A 14,223-nucleotide genomic window follows, 5' to 3' on the forward strand; every position below is an offset into this window, starting at 1 on the left:
TTATATATAGGTGTACTACCTGGTTTCTAATACTAGGTATAAAGGAATAAATTAGTAAAGTAAAAATTAAATAACTTAAAATAGCCTAGAACTACTACCTTTATACTATTATAGAGGTGTATAAACTAATAAATATTAAAATACTTAAGTATAAAACCTTTTACCTTTTTCTAAGGCTTAAGCTAGAAGAACTTATAGTAGTATATATAGACTGTATATATATAGGCCAGGCTAAAAAATATATTAAAACTATATACTATACTATTAGAAATACTATTAGAAAATACTATAAGCCTAGGAAAATACCTAAATATAAGCTTTTAAAATAAAAGTAATATAAAAAGTATATAAAAAAAGGTAGAGAAATAAATAGAAGGCCTATAGAAAGAAATAAAGGGGCTTTTCTATACTAGCTCTTAATATAAAATAGAATAAAAATTAGGTACCTAAATACTATAAGCTTACTAAAGCTAAAAGCTTAATTATTATACTTTTATAAATAGAATATATAGGGCTTAATATATACCTGCACTATATAAAAGTACCTAATTACCCTATACTAGTATACTTTTATAAATATATACTATAAATAATACTATAATAGTAGAGGTAATATATTTTTAAAAGCTAGAATAAGAATATATATATAGCTATATAAAAACTATAAGGGAAATAAGGCTGTTTTATAATAGTTCCTGTACTAAATAGACCTTCTACTCTACCTTTCTATAGCTAAAGAAATAGCAATAGAAAAGCTAGCTATATAGCCTAACTAATTTAAATAGCTATACCCTAAAAATAGAATAAGCCTAAATTATTTATTTCTATTCTTTTTTTTAAAGTATAGCTATATATAATACCTACCCTATATCTATACACCTATATATATATATATATACTACCTAATCCCTAAAAAACCTACCTAAGTTATATAGCTACTAGGCACGCGTATAATAGGGCAACCTTTTCTAATTTCCTATTATTTTTTAATTTAGTGTCTTTTCTTTTAGAAAAAGGGTATATAGGTATAGTAATAGCACGCGTGCTCTAAAGTAAACCTTAGACCTTACTAATATATTTAGATACTATATAACCCTAAAACCTAGGCCCTATAAATACCGGATTAATCCTAGAAAATATATTAAAATAGCTTACTCTATAGTAATACTTATAGAGCTGCTACGTGTTTCCTATAGCTATATAGGAATAAGAAGAAATATAAGGCGTTATATACTATAGAAAATAAGGTTTTTACCTAACTACTATAAAGTAAACGGTTTCCCCTTATAAATAAACCTATATAGCACTGCTGTATAAACCTTAATAGGAGCTAAATTAGACTAATAGAACCTAATAATAATAATAATAATATAGTAATATTAAGTTAAAATTTATAAAAGTAGGTAATAGTAAAGAAAAACTCTTATTTTAGTTATTAATCTAATATTTAGTATTGCTATATTTAAAGATATATATAGTTAATAGTTTATACTATTAAAATTATATCTTTTTATTTTTCTATAGAAAGAATAAGTAAATACTAGTATATATAGCATATATTTATAGAGCTGCTAAGTTTAAACTTCTAGGTATTAATAGTAAGTCTTTTCTATAATAGTAGCCCTTTATTCTAATATAGAGCTTATATACTAATACTTCTTTTACTAGCCTTTATTAACTAGAACTATATTATAGCTAGGTGCTGGCAAGCTCCTAGTAAGTAGCTGGAAATGTGGCTGGTTGATTATACTAAACACAGGAAATGTCTCTAGCAACATCTACATAGGAAAGGGCACTGGTTAGATTCGTAAGGGGCCCAGCAGCGTGTCAGGATGCGGGGAGCAGTCTATTATGCAAGCACGGATCGAGGCGGCGTGTTCAGGCATTCTTTATGTATCAGCATGCCTTAGCCTCAGCTCGCTGGCAAGGCCCGTTTCATGAGGCGGAATTCTTCGAGGAGAAGCTGCCCAGATGGCGTAGCACCCGTTGGGCTAGTTTTGAGATTTCCATCTGTCGATAGGCCGAGCGCCGTTGCATCGCTCGCGGAACGCGCACCCCGTCTTTCGCTTCCATCCAGGCACCATAGCCTGCGAGCCATTTTAAATCCTTAGGGTTTTGTGGGTGGTTTTTCCTCTTCTTCTGCGTTAAAGGACGCTCGCAATAGGTCTTGCTGCCTTTATCATAGAGTTCCCCTTCGACACCAAACAGCAGGCGTCGCGGATCTTTTTTCTGCCTTTCGGCGCCAAGCTGGCAAAGTCGATGTCTGGCACGAGCAATCATCGAGGCTCCCCCATACTGCTAGCATAGACCCATGCGTATGTACATACATACCGCACTGCCAGAATAATGCTCGTCTCGCCAAAGCGTGCGCTCGCAGCCTCGCCCAGCCCCTGTGATTGACCATGGCCGACCTGATCGATATCCTCGAGCGCCTGGGGCTCCAGCATTACTACAACGCGATGCATGAGAACGGCTTCGAGACGCGGGAGAGAGTGCTAGACATTTCAGAAAAGGACCTGCAGCAACTCGCTTTCAAGCTTTGCCACAGACGTGCCTTGCAGCGCGAGATCGCTACCTTTGTACCTTCACACGTCGCTCCCTTTGGAGCCCAAACTCGTCACTGGAAGCGACACCTCGTCCGCCCTGGAGTCTGGCCCCGCGCAGAGATCCACCGCGAGAGCGCGAGAAGGCAAACGTAAATATCGCAGGCCTCCTAGGCCGGACAGCAAGGCACCGAAAAAGCCCAAGACGGCTTGTTAGTTCCTCACTGAGTCTTACTACCTACCCATTAACTTACCTCTACAGACGTTGATTTACAGACTATCTGCGGACAGACTTGGTAGTCAGCTCTCTCTCTTTCGTCAACATTGCCAAGGAAGTTGGAAGACAGTGGCAGAATCTCTCTCCAGACAGCAAACGCAAGTGGGGGGAGAGGCTGCACGTGTAATCTAGGAGTACGAGGCACAGATGGACCATTACAAAGAAGACCAACTCTTACCGCAACTATCAAGCCTATCTAGAAGACTTCAAAGCGCAACAAGTCCGAGCAAACGCCAGAGAAAGGAAGGGGCGGTGGCGTACGGCTCGAGACTTCTAGCCGTTCGGACCATCACCAAGGAAGTCCATTGAGCTTGTCCGGCAGCCCAGTATCTCTGGCGTCGTCAGTGTGACCATATATCAATCATGAGAAGAACTGCCACGATTCCCTTACCATTGCTTTGAGCGAGGTTGCGTCGTTGAGCGGAGAGATGTTGGCCGCGGGGGCCCAACCATACCATGCAAGGAACCTTCCATCAGAAGACATAATGCGGCGAGCCATGTATGCCTTCATCACCGGCACCGGCTCACTCCTACACATGTGGTCCTTCACTCAGGCGGATGAGCTACTAGATCGCCTGTACAGGCCTATGTTGGAACCGGACCCCATGACTATCGCAGATTGTTTCATAATAGTTGCCATGGGCTCTCATTGTGATCTGGACTACTTTCCAGACGAGCTTCGGCAAGTATTAGACGTATCCAGTACGATACAATTGGAGGAGGTAGTTGCCAAAGTCGATTACCTTCGCACGATGCGGCTCCTTTTGTCCATGTGATTCTACTCGCTGCTGGAAAAGCATATGAGCGCAAGATATCTCGTTGGTGAGTCTTCCGGGTTTTGATGTTCATGGACTGGTAACTCCACATCGCGTCTTACTTCTCGCAGAGGACTAATCTGAAATAGCTGGCTGTCCTACACGCTGGGATATATGTTTGAAATTACTCATGATGATGTCACTACAAGTGTTCCGAACGCACGGCTAAGCGCCCTCGCTAACCAGGCTTAGATTTCGAGCGTCTTTTGTGTCGACCCCATTAATGTAGATAAGGCTATCCACATACAGGCCAGCGGGATTGGACTGATCGCAGCTGAAGTGACAAAGATTATGGCCCGCCTCAGTACAATACTCGTGGAAACGTTATGACATTGGCTGAGAAGCTTGGTGTCTAGCGCTCGGAAGTACCTTTGATGTTACAGCTCTCTACCTTGACATCGCGTGGCTCATCCGAGCCGACTCTACACCAGCGGAGAGCAATCCTAATGGTTCACGTACATGCAATTGACACGGCCGGCAGTGCGTCGTTCTTGTGCTCACAAACCCTGTAGATCATATACCTTGGTGCCCTCGTCCTTCTGTACAGGCAGTTGCTTGCTGCAGCTGCTCAGGCGCAGCCATGCACAGACAACCACTGCTGGACCTTGGACCTATCGCTAGACGAAACGCAGAAATATAGAGAAGAATGTGGCATAGCAGCACAGCAGATAGCTCGAATCATGGGCCTTATTAATGTCGATGGTACGTTCACAAAGCGATGTTGGTTAATGATGCAAGTCTGGAACCTAAATATCTCACCTTTGCGCTAACCAGGCCAATTAAATATTGGTCTTTTAGTGCTTGCATCGTGCTTCTTCTCGGCGCCGTGTCAAAAATGTTGGATGGGACCCAAGAGAGCATAGAGGAGGATCTTACCTATGCCAAAGGCTGCCTAGAAACCCTCCAACAATGCCGCGGCTACGAACCAGGTGCGGAAAGATACATCAAAACCCTACTCCCAATCTATGACTCGCTCCGCAGCGTCCATAATCGCACTATTGGTAGTGTAAAAACCAGCATATTTTCCCTGTTACAGCCTGCAGATCCGGCTCTACTGAACCCCCCAATTCCGATATGTAGGGCAAAGGTTGGCGTCTTTTCAGAACAGCTTTCCAGCTTATTGGTGGATCCATTCGGTCGGAAACAGAGACCCGAAGATGAACGCATGAGGAGAATACTGAGCCCAGATGGCTCTTGCACTGTATTCTGGTGGAGGTGAAATGCTTGTGCGTCTTTACTTTTCGTGTTGAGAAAGATCGCAGAAGAGAAAAGGTTGTTGCTGTGTGCCTAAGGAACGCTGGCGTGAAGTAAGTAGCACGCTCATCAAGCACTGTCTTTTGTAGACCTGTCTGCCATTGCTTAAGGCGCTTCGACGAGTTTCCACACAGCGCAACCCAACGTAAAAGGTTTCTATCTCATTCAAATTCCTAGAATTGCAGTCGCAAACTATCTGCAGTGGCAGATTGGTGTACACACGAGACAGCTTGTTCTAGAATCAGAGTGCCACCATTTCCATACCTTGCGTGGCACAGCTCTTAGGACCTACGTCTCTCGCGCCATGAGTCACTTTATATCAACTAATACGACCAATGCTTGGGGATCTAGTTCACTATACACCGGCGCCGGCTTACTGACAGCTGCATGATGAGTGTTGCTGTATCTGTTTGGCCATAAGCACTTGCTCAGTCGACGCATCTACCTAGGTAGGTAGCCAGCCGTTTTCCCGTTAATGCCAACTGGAAACGTTGGGTTCTGGAGACGCAAGAGCAATGTGTAAAAAGGAAAAGGTTAAGAGAGACGTATTGAAAGCCCGTTGAGAGTTGTCACTCAGTTAAAGAAGACGTGGAAAGAAGAGTATATGAGTCGTCAGACGAATGGCATTACTTGTGTAAAATATGGCACTTGAATTGAAACGGCCCGATCGAGTGACTAAATTTGAAATCTAAACCTTACCCGCAGTCTGACCATCGCGTATGCAAAGAGATTAGAGAACGACTTGAATTTGAATCGTATTGACGTTGATATGAGAAGCGTAACGTACAGGTATAATATAACATAACTGTAAATTGAGCTTGCTTAGTGAATGTTTCTAATAGAAGTAGAAATCATAGTGACACTCAAATATCCAACCCATCACAACGAATGGAAGCAGTCGTAGGCCTTTGATGCCTCTGGAGTTCTTGTCCACGGTTGGCAAAACGTGGGACCGTCAATCGTCGGTGGCATCCTCAAGATGTGCTCGCTCAGCTACATACCGCAAGTCTGAACCAGAACGCGGTTGAGGAGGTAGCATAAGTGACTGGCGGGGAGGTTCCCACTGAGCATGCCTATGCTCCTGCGGTAGGTACAGGTGAGGATGGATGCCTTGGCTGTCCCCAAAGTTAGGATCATCGAACGACGATGATGCCACGGGCCTTGTGACCAAGGACTGAATCTTCAGCATAGTACGCTGGGCTTGAAGGAGCGCATTCGGGTATTGGAAGGCAATCATGATGCTGCACTTTGTAGCGTGTGACGCAAACGCCTTTCTTTGCCATTCGCGGGCGGACGGGTTTACTGTGGGGAGGTCATGAGCGGCTGGTATCCATGCTGCAGCCCCTCCAACAAGGCAAATCCAGAGGAATACCCCCGGCATGGTTCTCCAGCAGTTGGTCGTATCGGTCATTTCGAAGGCACTGACAAGAGCATCGAGGACAGTACCCGCAGAGTACGTAGGCGTCAGCTCGCGAGCTACATTTGCGTCTAGTCCCGGACTGTGAGCATGCATCGCCTTGGCGGATTCCGAGATTGTTACACAGTGAACAATCGCGCGACAGTAGATGAGTGAAGCCAAGCGACAAGTCTCATATATCCAGTCTTGTGATGTCTCAAGGTTTTCGTCTCTTGCTGAAGGCCTTAGCAGGAGCCGAGTATAAATTTGGTGTATGCTAGTTTCATAAGAAGCCATGTCACTTCCCTGGAAGGGTGTACTGTTGGAGCTTGTACACATTATCGCCAAGTTCGTAAGGTTGACCATGTCGCACAAAATGCCGTATGTGTGGTCGGAGCATTCAGGACTTCGTGAGTTGGTAAATAAGTGACTGGTGGGACAATAGATAGGTGATTCAGGCAGCGGTATTGCTCGTGATGCGGGCTCAGAGCGAGTTGACATATACTGCAAGTACATGCCGTTTGGCACTCTTGCTCTGAATATCGACAGATTCATAACAATGCTGCAAACATATAAGTTTCTGGGCGAAATTGGTAATAAGGAGCGATAGTGCCGGAGTTTCTTACGCAGTAAGCAAGAGTGCAGTTAGCCCATCGAGGCCAAGTCTGTGTAAGCCACCCCTTTGCTCGACAATTCGTATGGTCCCATCGAGGTGTACATCGAACGCTTCCTCAGCGCCAGCGCCCATTTCGCTCACTAACAGATGGATTATAGTGATGATTGTAGAGTCGTCTGTCTGCGTTGAATGGTTCTGGAGCCTCTCGTTGATCTCTCGAATGACTCTGGTTTTAGTGTATGCTGTGATAGGGCTGTCATCAAGACAGTGGTTTGACACGTCTTGGTATACTGAGACCACGCAGGCGTGGCTCAGGAAAGCGAGATACGAGTTGAAGATGGATTCCATCCAGGATGGCCCAGCTGTACGAATAACAAAGTCTCTACAGGCTTTAAAGAAGTCAGCTAAGCATGATATCGGAGTATAGTCATTCCTTACGGCCCAGGATAGCAGCTATGAGTCTCTGGTGGAGATCTACTGCGGAAGGATTATCGTTGTTGACATACATGTGCACGAACTGAGATCCGTCTCGGCCCCATTCGAAAGCAAATAGCTCCATGGGGTCAATAGACTGTGACGATTGAGGTTTCTTGGCCCAGTCCGAGGATTCGCTCTTGCTGTCATTTGATGGCGTCGATGATTTCCTTCTTGTGCTTGATGGTGTCGATGGTCTCGACTTAGGTGTTTGTTGTGCGTCATGAGAATGGTGCTTGTACATGACGTGAGACCGAATGTTTCTCATTGTAGAATCCGCCTTGAAGTCGTCCGGATGGGTTGCTGTAACGAACTGGAGAGGAGGCCCTGGCGCGACTGGCGGCAGTCGTTTTCTGCCCGACCTCTTCCTGCGCTGATCGGGATCACTACCGGAAGCCATGGTGTTGAAAATATTCAAGTGTTGTTACACTCGAGGAAAGATCCGATAGTGGTGTAATAAAGTGGGCAACCTCTGGGCAGGGTTGAAGGGTGATCAACAGTCTCGTCGCTAACGGTCGGTGGTCTTGTGCGGCTATATACTGTTAGCCGCTTCAGCCTTTCGAGGGGCACAACAGATCAGATTCGACGAGAGCTTACCTAAAAGTATGAATGCAGTCCTTCTAGGTGCGGATTTGAGATGGAAAAAAATTCCTACTCCGAGCAATGACTTGAAAACTAGTAGGAAGACCAGAGCACAGAGAAGAGGAAACGGTCTGGCTTCAATCACGCAAGGTCGACTGGTTATTTATACCCGGAGACAGTAGACACGGAGACAAACGTCAAAGAGGTGCTTCAGGGCCATTACGGAGTGCGCATCTCTACAAATATGTATACTCGCCACATCAGCCACGGAGTGGCGCCACAGTGCTGACAGGTGACTGGGCCGAGTGGAACTAGGTTGCGATGTGCATTTTTGATACAGCTGCTGTGGGGTGAGAGGGGGCAGACTCATGGGGGAGATACCAAAGCCAATGGGTATGCAGCGTGCAATGGAGTAGTTTCGCAACATGGTCGAATTTGCCGGCCAACCACCAAAACAGTGGAGCATCTAAGAATAAAAGTCGCCAACAGACAGCTGGAAACACCCGTGTCCATGGGGAGGGGAGCCTGCGAGCCAAGATCGGCACCTCCCACGCGGTGTTGGTGTGGTCCCAGCGAGGTTGAGGGTGAACGTGCTCGAGGCTGAAGTCAGTTAGCAACACCCTCTCCAAACTCAACATCATGACTCCGAGTCGCAAGCATTCAACAGACGGGATCCATTGGACGGCGGCATGAGCGAGCAATTACTCAAGTTCGGGGCGCGGTCGGACGACGTGAACAAACCCAGCTCGAATGGTGCAAATGCAAAGGCAGCAGCTTCAGTTCCCGTTCGCAAGTGCTCGTTGAGTTTCGCTCAAACGCTCCAGACGACGACGGGAACAGGCACAGGGCATGGGGCCCTTCGCACAGACGGCGTTTGCTGGAGATGGGACTGCATGCCGTGGGGCACTGGTGGCCTTCATTGCCGCGGCCATCCAACCAGCGGCGGCGCTGGCGGGTTTCCGCAAATAGGGCTCCATATGCCAGCTGAGCAGCAGGGCTGCAAGGCTGCTCTGGAGTCCGCGGGCAGGTGGAGGGGAGTGCAAGGGGATTGCACTATGGCTTCAGGATGCCCGGGTGGTGTTGTTGTACCATTGTCCTGATTTCGTTTAGCTGTATCCTCATACGAAGTAAAGCCACCCCTGTCGCACCCACTGGCAAAGCGAAGAGACGGGACAGGAGCAGTCCGGAACCGTCAGCCACAGACTCGACTGGGAGCGAGAGAGCAACGCTGATGCCGAGTGCGCGTGTGCGTCATGTCCCGAGTGTTTTTTAAGCTTCTTCTCTGGCCGACCGAGCGATCAGTCATCCCGCAGGAGACTCACCCGCCATATCGGATTCGGCGCCCACCATATCGAGCTCCCACCATATCGAGCTCCCACTATATCTGGCGCCCACCATATGTGCACGTTTGGGACGTCGGGGGACGCGACGGTGAGTGCGCCTGAATGGCCTCTCTTCTCCGCTCGCTCTGGACCCCAACAGGAGCTTATAGTCCAGTGCAGCACCTGCTGCTGCTCTGGGGCCAGAGACCCGCTATCTGAACCGGCACCAAAGACTGTTTTCAGGATTGTGGGATGCTTGCTGTCTGGCGAGGCTGCGACAGGGTACTGAGGGTGACGTCCAAAGATGCAGGTGGAGAGAACTGCAGGCCCCTGGTGGGACGTCAGGGGATGAAATGTGGCTGGTGAGATTGCACAGCCACGCACGACTCCACCGGGCACCTCCACTGGGCACGCTGATATGCGAGAATTACCCTCACAAACCCGCAAAGTCGACAACTTTTGCCGGTGTACGCACCGTGGGCACAGTCAGCCAGCCACATTGCGTTTCGACCTGCCGGTGTGGCGTCCTCAAGCCCCCATCACGGCCGGGTTCAGCCACATGTGTATCTGACTCAAGGTAGGGGTTCAATTGCCATAACTGTGCGCCCTGTGGCACGAGTCTCACACATCTGACTTGTGGCTACACATCAAGCCACCCCGCTGGGCCGTCTCGATGGCAAGCCGTTGACGATGGCCAGCTCAGACAGCTTCTCGAGCATGAGGCAACGTCATTGCTAGCGACTCGTCTCATCGCTGGACATGACAAGCTGCACCGCCCGTGGGGTCCGTCCGTCTGGTCAGATTACGGGGCCTGAGGGACAATTTCTAATCCATCATACAGCACATTGTCCCGATTGGGAGGACTATCTATGGCGCTCCTATCGCGCTCATGATGTAGTCCGGCATAAAGCTGTCTTTCAAACATCCCTCTCTTGACCTCTCTTCATTGTCTCACGGGCATGTTCTCAAGATCGACGGTAGCACGGCCTTCAGCAATACTTCGCTCAACCTGAACGAGAGCACACTATTACTAATTGGGAAGACTATCATTGACCAATCGTAGCACGTCGCCGCTTCGCAACAGCGCCCAATAGCAACACGTTCACGCGGGGCATGGAAAAGGTGCCACTATAATTCTAGAACAACTGTGCACCTGCATGCCACTGCTTGGGTAGCTTCAGTTCATTTCTAAGACTCTGAACAAGATAGGAGCTCTTCACCCTGGGCTATGTGGAAATTTGTTGAAGCACTTCAAGCAGTGGCAGACAGGTGTATACACAGGCAGAGACTTGCTGAGAGCACCGCTTTTTCAATGTCCAGCGTCACGTTCTAGGTTGTAAAGAACCATTCCCGTCGGTTGACTTCTTCAGTTCATAAGGCTTTGAGCATTCGAAGTAGCGACAGCACACCTGCATGACCGTCGAAAAGGTATATTGAAACCAGTTTGATTCATGACGAATTCTATCGCGAATGCTAGAACGACTTGTTCGTTCGACGAGTATGGGTGTCAAGCTCTACTGCTAATAATCCCGTATCATTCTCAACAATTGTATGTCCTGCGTAGCCTTGTCTTCCTATCTAGGTAAGCTACGCACCATACCCTATACTCTCTAGCCAAGAACCCAGCGCTGCAAAAAGGTGTATCTCACGCTTTTCGTTGCAGTACCGGATGAGTGCATTTGAACGCTCAACAGCATCCGCACCGGTCGCTTTCTGCAGCTTCGCCCAATCGACAGGACACAGGTATGGTGCCTGCCGAGCGTCCTCCCTAATGGATGCGGACCCTTGCATATTGCACGCGTAATAAGTACAATGACCAATCCCGAAGCAATGAGCAACTTCATGGCTGGCCGTGCGACAAATGCGACCCAGCCAAAGTCCAGTAAGAGTGACCGGATCCACCGAGCTGGATAAAGGGGGAAGGGCTGTATGGGCCGCGATTGCGGCTCGGAGCGGAGAGCCCGCATGTTGCTCTACATCGATGGCATCGGAAGCTTGCTGCGACTTTTTTCTCCTAGCCTCATTCTTGCCGCGTTTGGAAATCTGATTGCTGTCGTCCATTGCTTCATCGCAACAGTCCGCTACGTAGGCAGCACAGTGCGAAGCTGGCCACGCATGGTCGCGCTCTACCTCTTGCCTGGTATCCAGGCCAGGGTGATAGCGCGCCATAGAGACGACAGAAACGCGACTGGAACCATAAGCAAGACCGCACACGAATTCGTCCTCGGGACTTTGGTAGAGGTCTTGTTGGACGAGGAAAAGTAACGCGAATGCATCCGATGGTAGCATGGCAATCGCAGCGTCCAATAGATCATCAAGATTCAATTGAGCTTCGTAGGCTTTGTCTAGGGAGGGCCGGGTGCGAATTCCTATAATCTCTTTTGATGTCTTGAGGCCGATGAGGGGCGTTTTTGACGACTTTGCAGACACTCTCGCCACTCTCGACTTTTTATCCTCCCAGGCGGTAAACGTAGCTGTGGAGGGCGGGAGTATCTTGACAGTCATGCCGTGGTAGTATGCGCTGAGATAATCCACGACGTCTCGGATATCTGGCGGAGGAACATAAACTTCTTTCTTCGCGCTTCCTGATTGGACTTGGCTCCATGTTTGCGCGAAATTAACGTTGTGGGTCATCGTCGGCGGCCCAATCACATAAATGGTCTTTTGTTTTTTCGTAACTCTGTTCCGCTCATCGAGTCTCATGCGATTCCATTCCGAGAAGCTCTGTGGAGGATGGGTTGGGTCGAGAGCCAAGTCCTCCCCTGGTAATACCAACGGGGCGGGAAGCGATGTAGCACCCAAAGTTGGGGTATTAGTGTCCCTTTTCCTCTTTACTGAAGCTTTAGCGTTTTCTTCCCCTATTGACCTATTTACGGCAGCCCGCTGTCGTAGGGTGGGACCTCGAAAGCCAACTTCTGCAGCATAGGTGCACGAGTTGAAGGTGAGGGTGGGATGGGCGCACCGAGATGAGACGGCACGCTTTGGCATTTTGTGCGCGCTTAGAAGGAAGAGCCTCCGCGTAGAACGGGACTCGCGGTGTTCATAAATCATTTCAACGTGTTGTTGCCTAACCATGCCCAGGTGGTCAGCACAGCCGATTTGAGTGGCTGCGCCACACTTTGGTCTATTAGGGGGTGGCTTGGTCGGAGTTTACCTGCTTTGAAGCACAGACCTCCCAGCAACAATTTGACACGCATTTAGACAGACGCGAGTTTAAGAGGTGTATCTAAGCATGTACTCAATTAATGATATGGAAGCGCGAATCTTGTCTAATCCAAGACTGCCCAAACCTCTGACAAAAGAGACATAAGAGAAAAGTAGCGTAGAGGCTCGACGCACCTCGCTGTGGTATCCATAGAATTTCAACAAACCTTCCCTGACCCCAAATGCAGCGCTTGTGCGCGTCCAAAATATCGACGTGCGTGTGCCGGACAAATTGATCCCAAAAGGGCACGTAAATGTCTTCGAACTTCAAGGACAAGTCAGACTTCTGACCCTCCGCTCTCCTCTCCGAAGAGTCTGCTTCCGGAGATCGGCAGGCACAGCAACAGCACCCCAACACTGCAGCGCCGCGCGTTGGAGCAACTCCATCTCCTCGCCCTTCATTCTCAGTTGCCGCTTTGCTAATTTGGATTTTCTCAACTTAGTACCAGTGCCTTCACCATCTCCATGCAGCCCCCCATCTCGAAGAAGAGCAGCACGTTGCTTGGGAGCCGTGCTTCTGGGCGATGGAGACGACACTAGAGCTTCAAGCTCACCACACTCGTGTATGAGGCCATGAACACCCGCGGAGAGAAGATTGGCGCGTGAGAGAAGATAAGGCCAGTAGTCTGGACCCCAAAATGGATCTTGGACAAGGGCCTCACGTAGCGCTGGGAGTATGTGTGGTAGTGGGGGTAGAGACAGTCCTGAAGGAGTGGTGGGGCTAACGGGCTCTGAGCTCGGAAGAGCATCACTAGGAGGCGACGAAGCCGGCGAAGTTGAGAGGAGGGATGAAGTAACCGTGAGACGGATGTGTGATTCGGTGCTAATGGTTGCAGCGGTGACGCAGGCTGGATTGAAGGCTGTATTAGCAATTGTTCGTGCAGAACGCTGGATTATAGTCTTACCTGGACAGCCGCGAGTACAACACCAGTCCACCTCATCCGTCACAAAGCACTGCAGCCAGAGGAACGCGCTGCGTGCATCCCCATGGAAGGCTAGCTCAAGGTCCTCGGGCTTCTGAGTGCAGAGTGCCGCGTGGGCAAGGGCCGACGCACGCCTAAACAGCTGCAATACGGGCATATTCAGTGCGTGCAGAATGTCGCGATGCAATATCCAGGTTGGATGAGTGTCCGGGAAGGCAGAATGGTGTTCACAGAAGCTAGGGGTGGTCAGGGAGGGCGTACAAGACAAGTTCGAGTCAAACGTACCTGTTGTCCGTCTTGTCGGCTAGGTAGTGCCGCAGCACCTGGAAACCGGGCGACGCCGCGAGCGCGGCCATATCATCATGGGGGATGTCGAATGGAGACTCGGATGGGGTCGACTGCGTGGCTGTGGCCATGGCCATGATTCAGCGAAGGTAGCGGTACGGCGAACGCATGCAGACGTGGATTGGGAGGCGTGGGCATTGAAGGGCAGGCAACGAGCGACAATATGTGTGAGGACGACGGGCGACGTGAAGCATAAGACGACGAAGAAGAAGGGGAACTGGATAAGGGAGAGATGTGGAGGTCGATCAGTGGATGCGTTGGGCGTCCTCTTTCGGCTTGAAGCAAGCCACTGACCCACGCTCGCAGCCACAGCGCCAGATTTGGGGGCGTCGTGGCCATCTAGCGGCCCGAAAGCAGCATTTCGCGGAGCCACGGCCGTGTTCTCGCCCTCTAGCCCGCCGTGCTGGCACGCTACCGCGGTGGAGGCCGGTGGGTGATTCATGGCGTAATATTGGGGTCCTTTCGCGACTCT

General features: G+C 49.0%; 4 protein-coding genes across 4 annotated transcripts; 1 reads left to right on the top strand and 3 right to left on the bottom strand.

Annotated features, from left to right (window-relative positions):
* The first annotated feature begins 3,052 nt into the window (after positions 1 to 3,052).
* On the top strand, positions 3,053 to 3,641 carry BDZ99DRAFT_457780 (uncharacterized protein). Its single transcript, XM_033718767.1, has 2 exons — positions 3,053 to 3,150; positions 3,212 to 3,641. The coding sequence occupies exon 2, from the start codon at positions 3,306 to 3,308 to the stop codon at positions 3,594 to 3,596; it is 291 nt and encodes a 96-aa protein (XP_033582790.1). The 5' UTR covers positions 3,053 to 3,150; positions 3,212 to 3,305; the 3' UTR covers positions 3,597 to 3,641.
* A 2,203-nt stretch (positions 3,642 to 5,844) lies between these two features.
* On the bottom strand, positions 5,845 to 7,775 carry BDZ99DRAFT_541746 (uncharacterized protein; the record flags this gene model as incomplete). Its single annotated transcript, XM_033726746.1, has 3 exons — positions 5,845 to 6,847; positions 7,047 to 7,290; positions 7,340 to 7,775. The coding sequence occupies 3 exons, from the start codon at positions 7,773 to 7,775 to the stop codon at positions 5,845 to 5,847; spliced, it is 1,683 nt and encodes a 560-aa protein (XP_033582791.1).
* A 2,656-nt stretch (positions 7,776 to 10,431) lies between these two features.
* Positions 10,432 to 12,211, bottom strand: BDZ99DRAFT_457782 (uncharacterized protein). Its single transcript, XM_033718768.1, has one exon. It carries the CDS (start codon positions 11,911 to 11,913, stop codon positions 10,867 to 10,869), a length of 1,047 nt encoding a protein of 348 aa, XP_033582792.1. The 5' UTR covers positions 11,914 to 12,211; the 3' UTR covers positions 10,432 to 10,866.
* A 190-nt stretch (positions 12,212 to 12,401) lies between these two features.
* Positions 12,402 to 13,964, bottom strand: BDZ99DRAFT_432609 (uncharacterized protein). The gene is made up of 3 exons (XM_033717346.1): positions 13,692 to 13,964; positions 13,389 to 13,642; positions 12,402 to 13,331 (listed from the first exon to the last, which is right to left on the bottom strand). Exons 1-3 carry the CDS (start codon positions 13,826 to 13,828, stop codon positions 12,751 to 12,753), a joined length of 972 nt encoding a protein of 323 aa, XP_033582793.1. The 5' UTR covers positions 13,829 to 13,964; the 3' UTR covers positions 12,402 to 12,750.
* Positions 13,965 to 14,223: the final 259 nt, after the last annotated feature.

The sequence above is a fragment of the Mytilinidion resinicola genome, assembly GCF_010093595.1.
Source record: "Mytilinidion resinicola strain CBS 304.34 unplaced genomic scaffold BDZ99scaffold_2, whole genome shotgun sequence".
Taxonomy (NCBI): domain Eukaryota; kingdom Fungi; phylum Ascomycota; class Dothideomycetes; order Mytilinidiales; family Mytilinidiaceae; genus Mytilinidion; species Mytilinidion resinicola.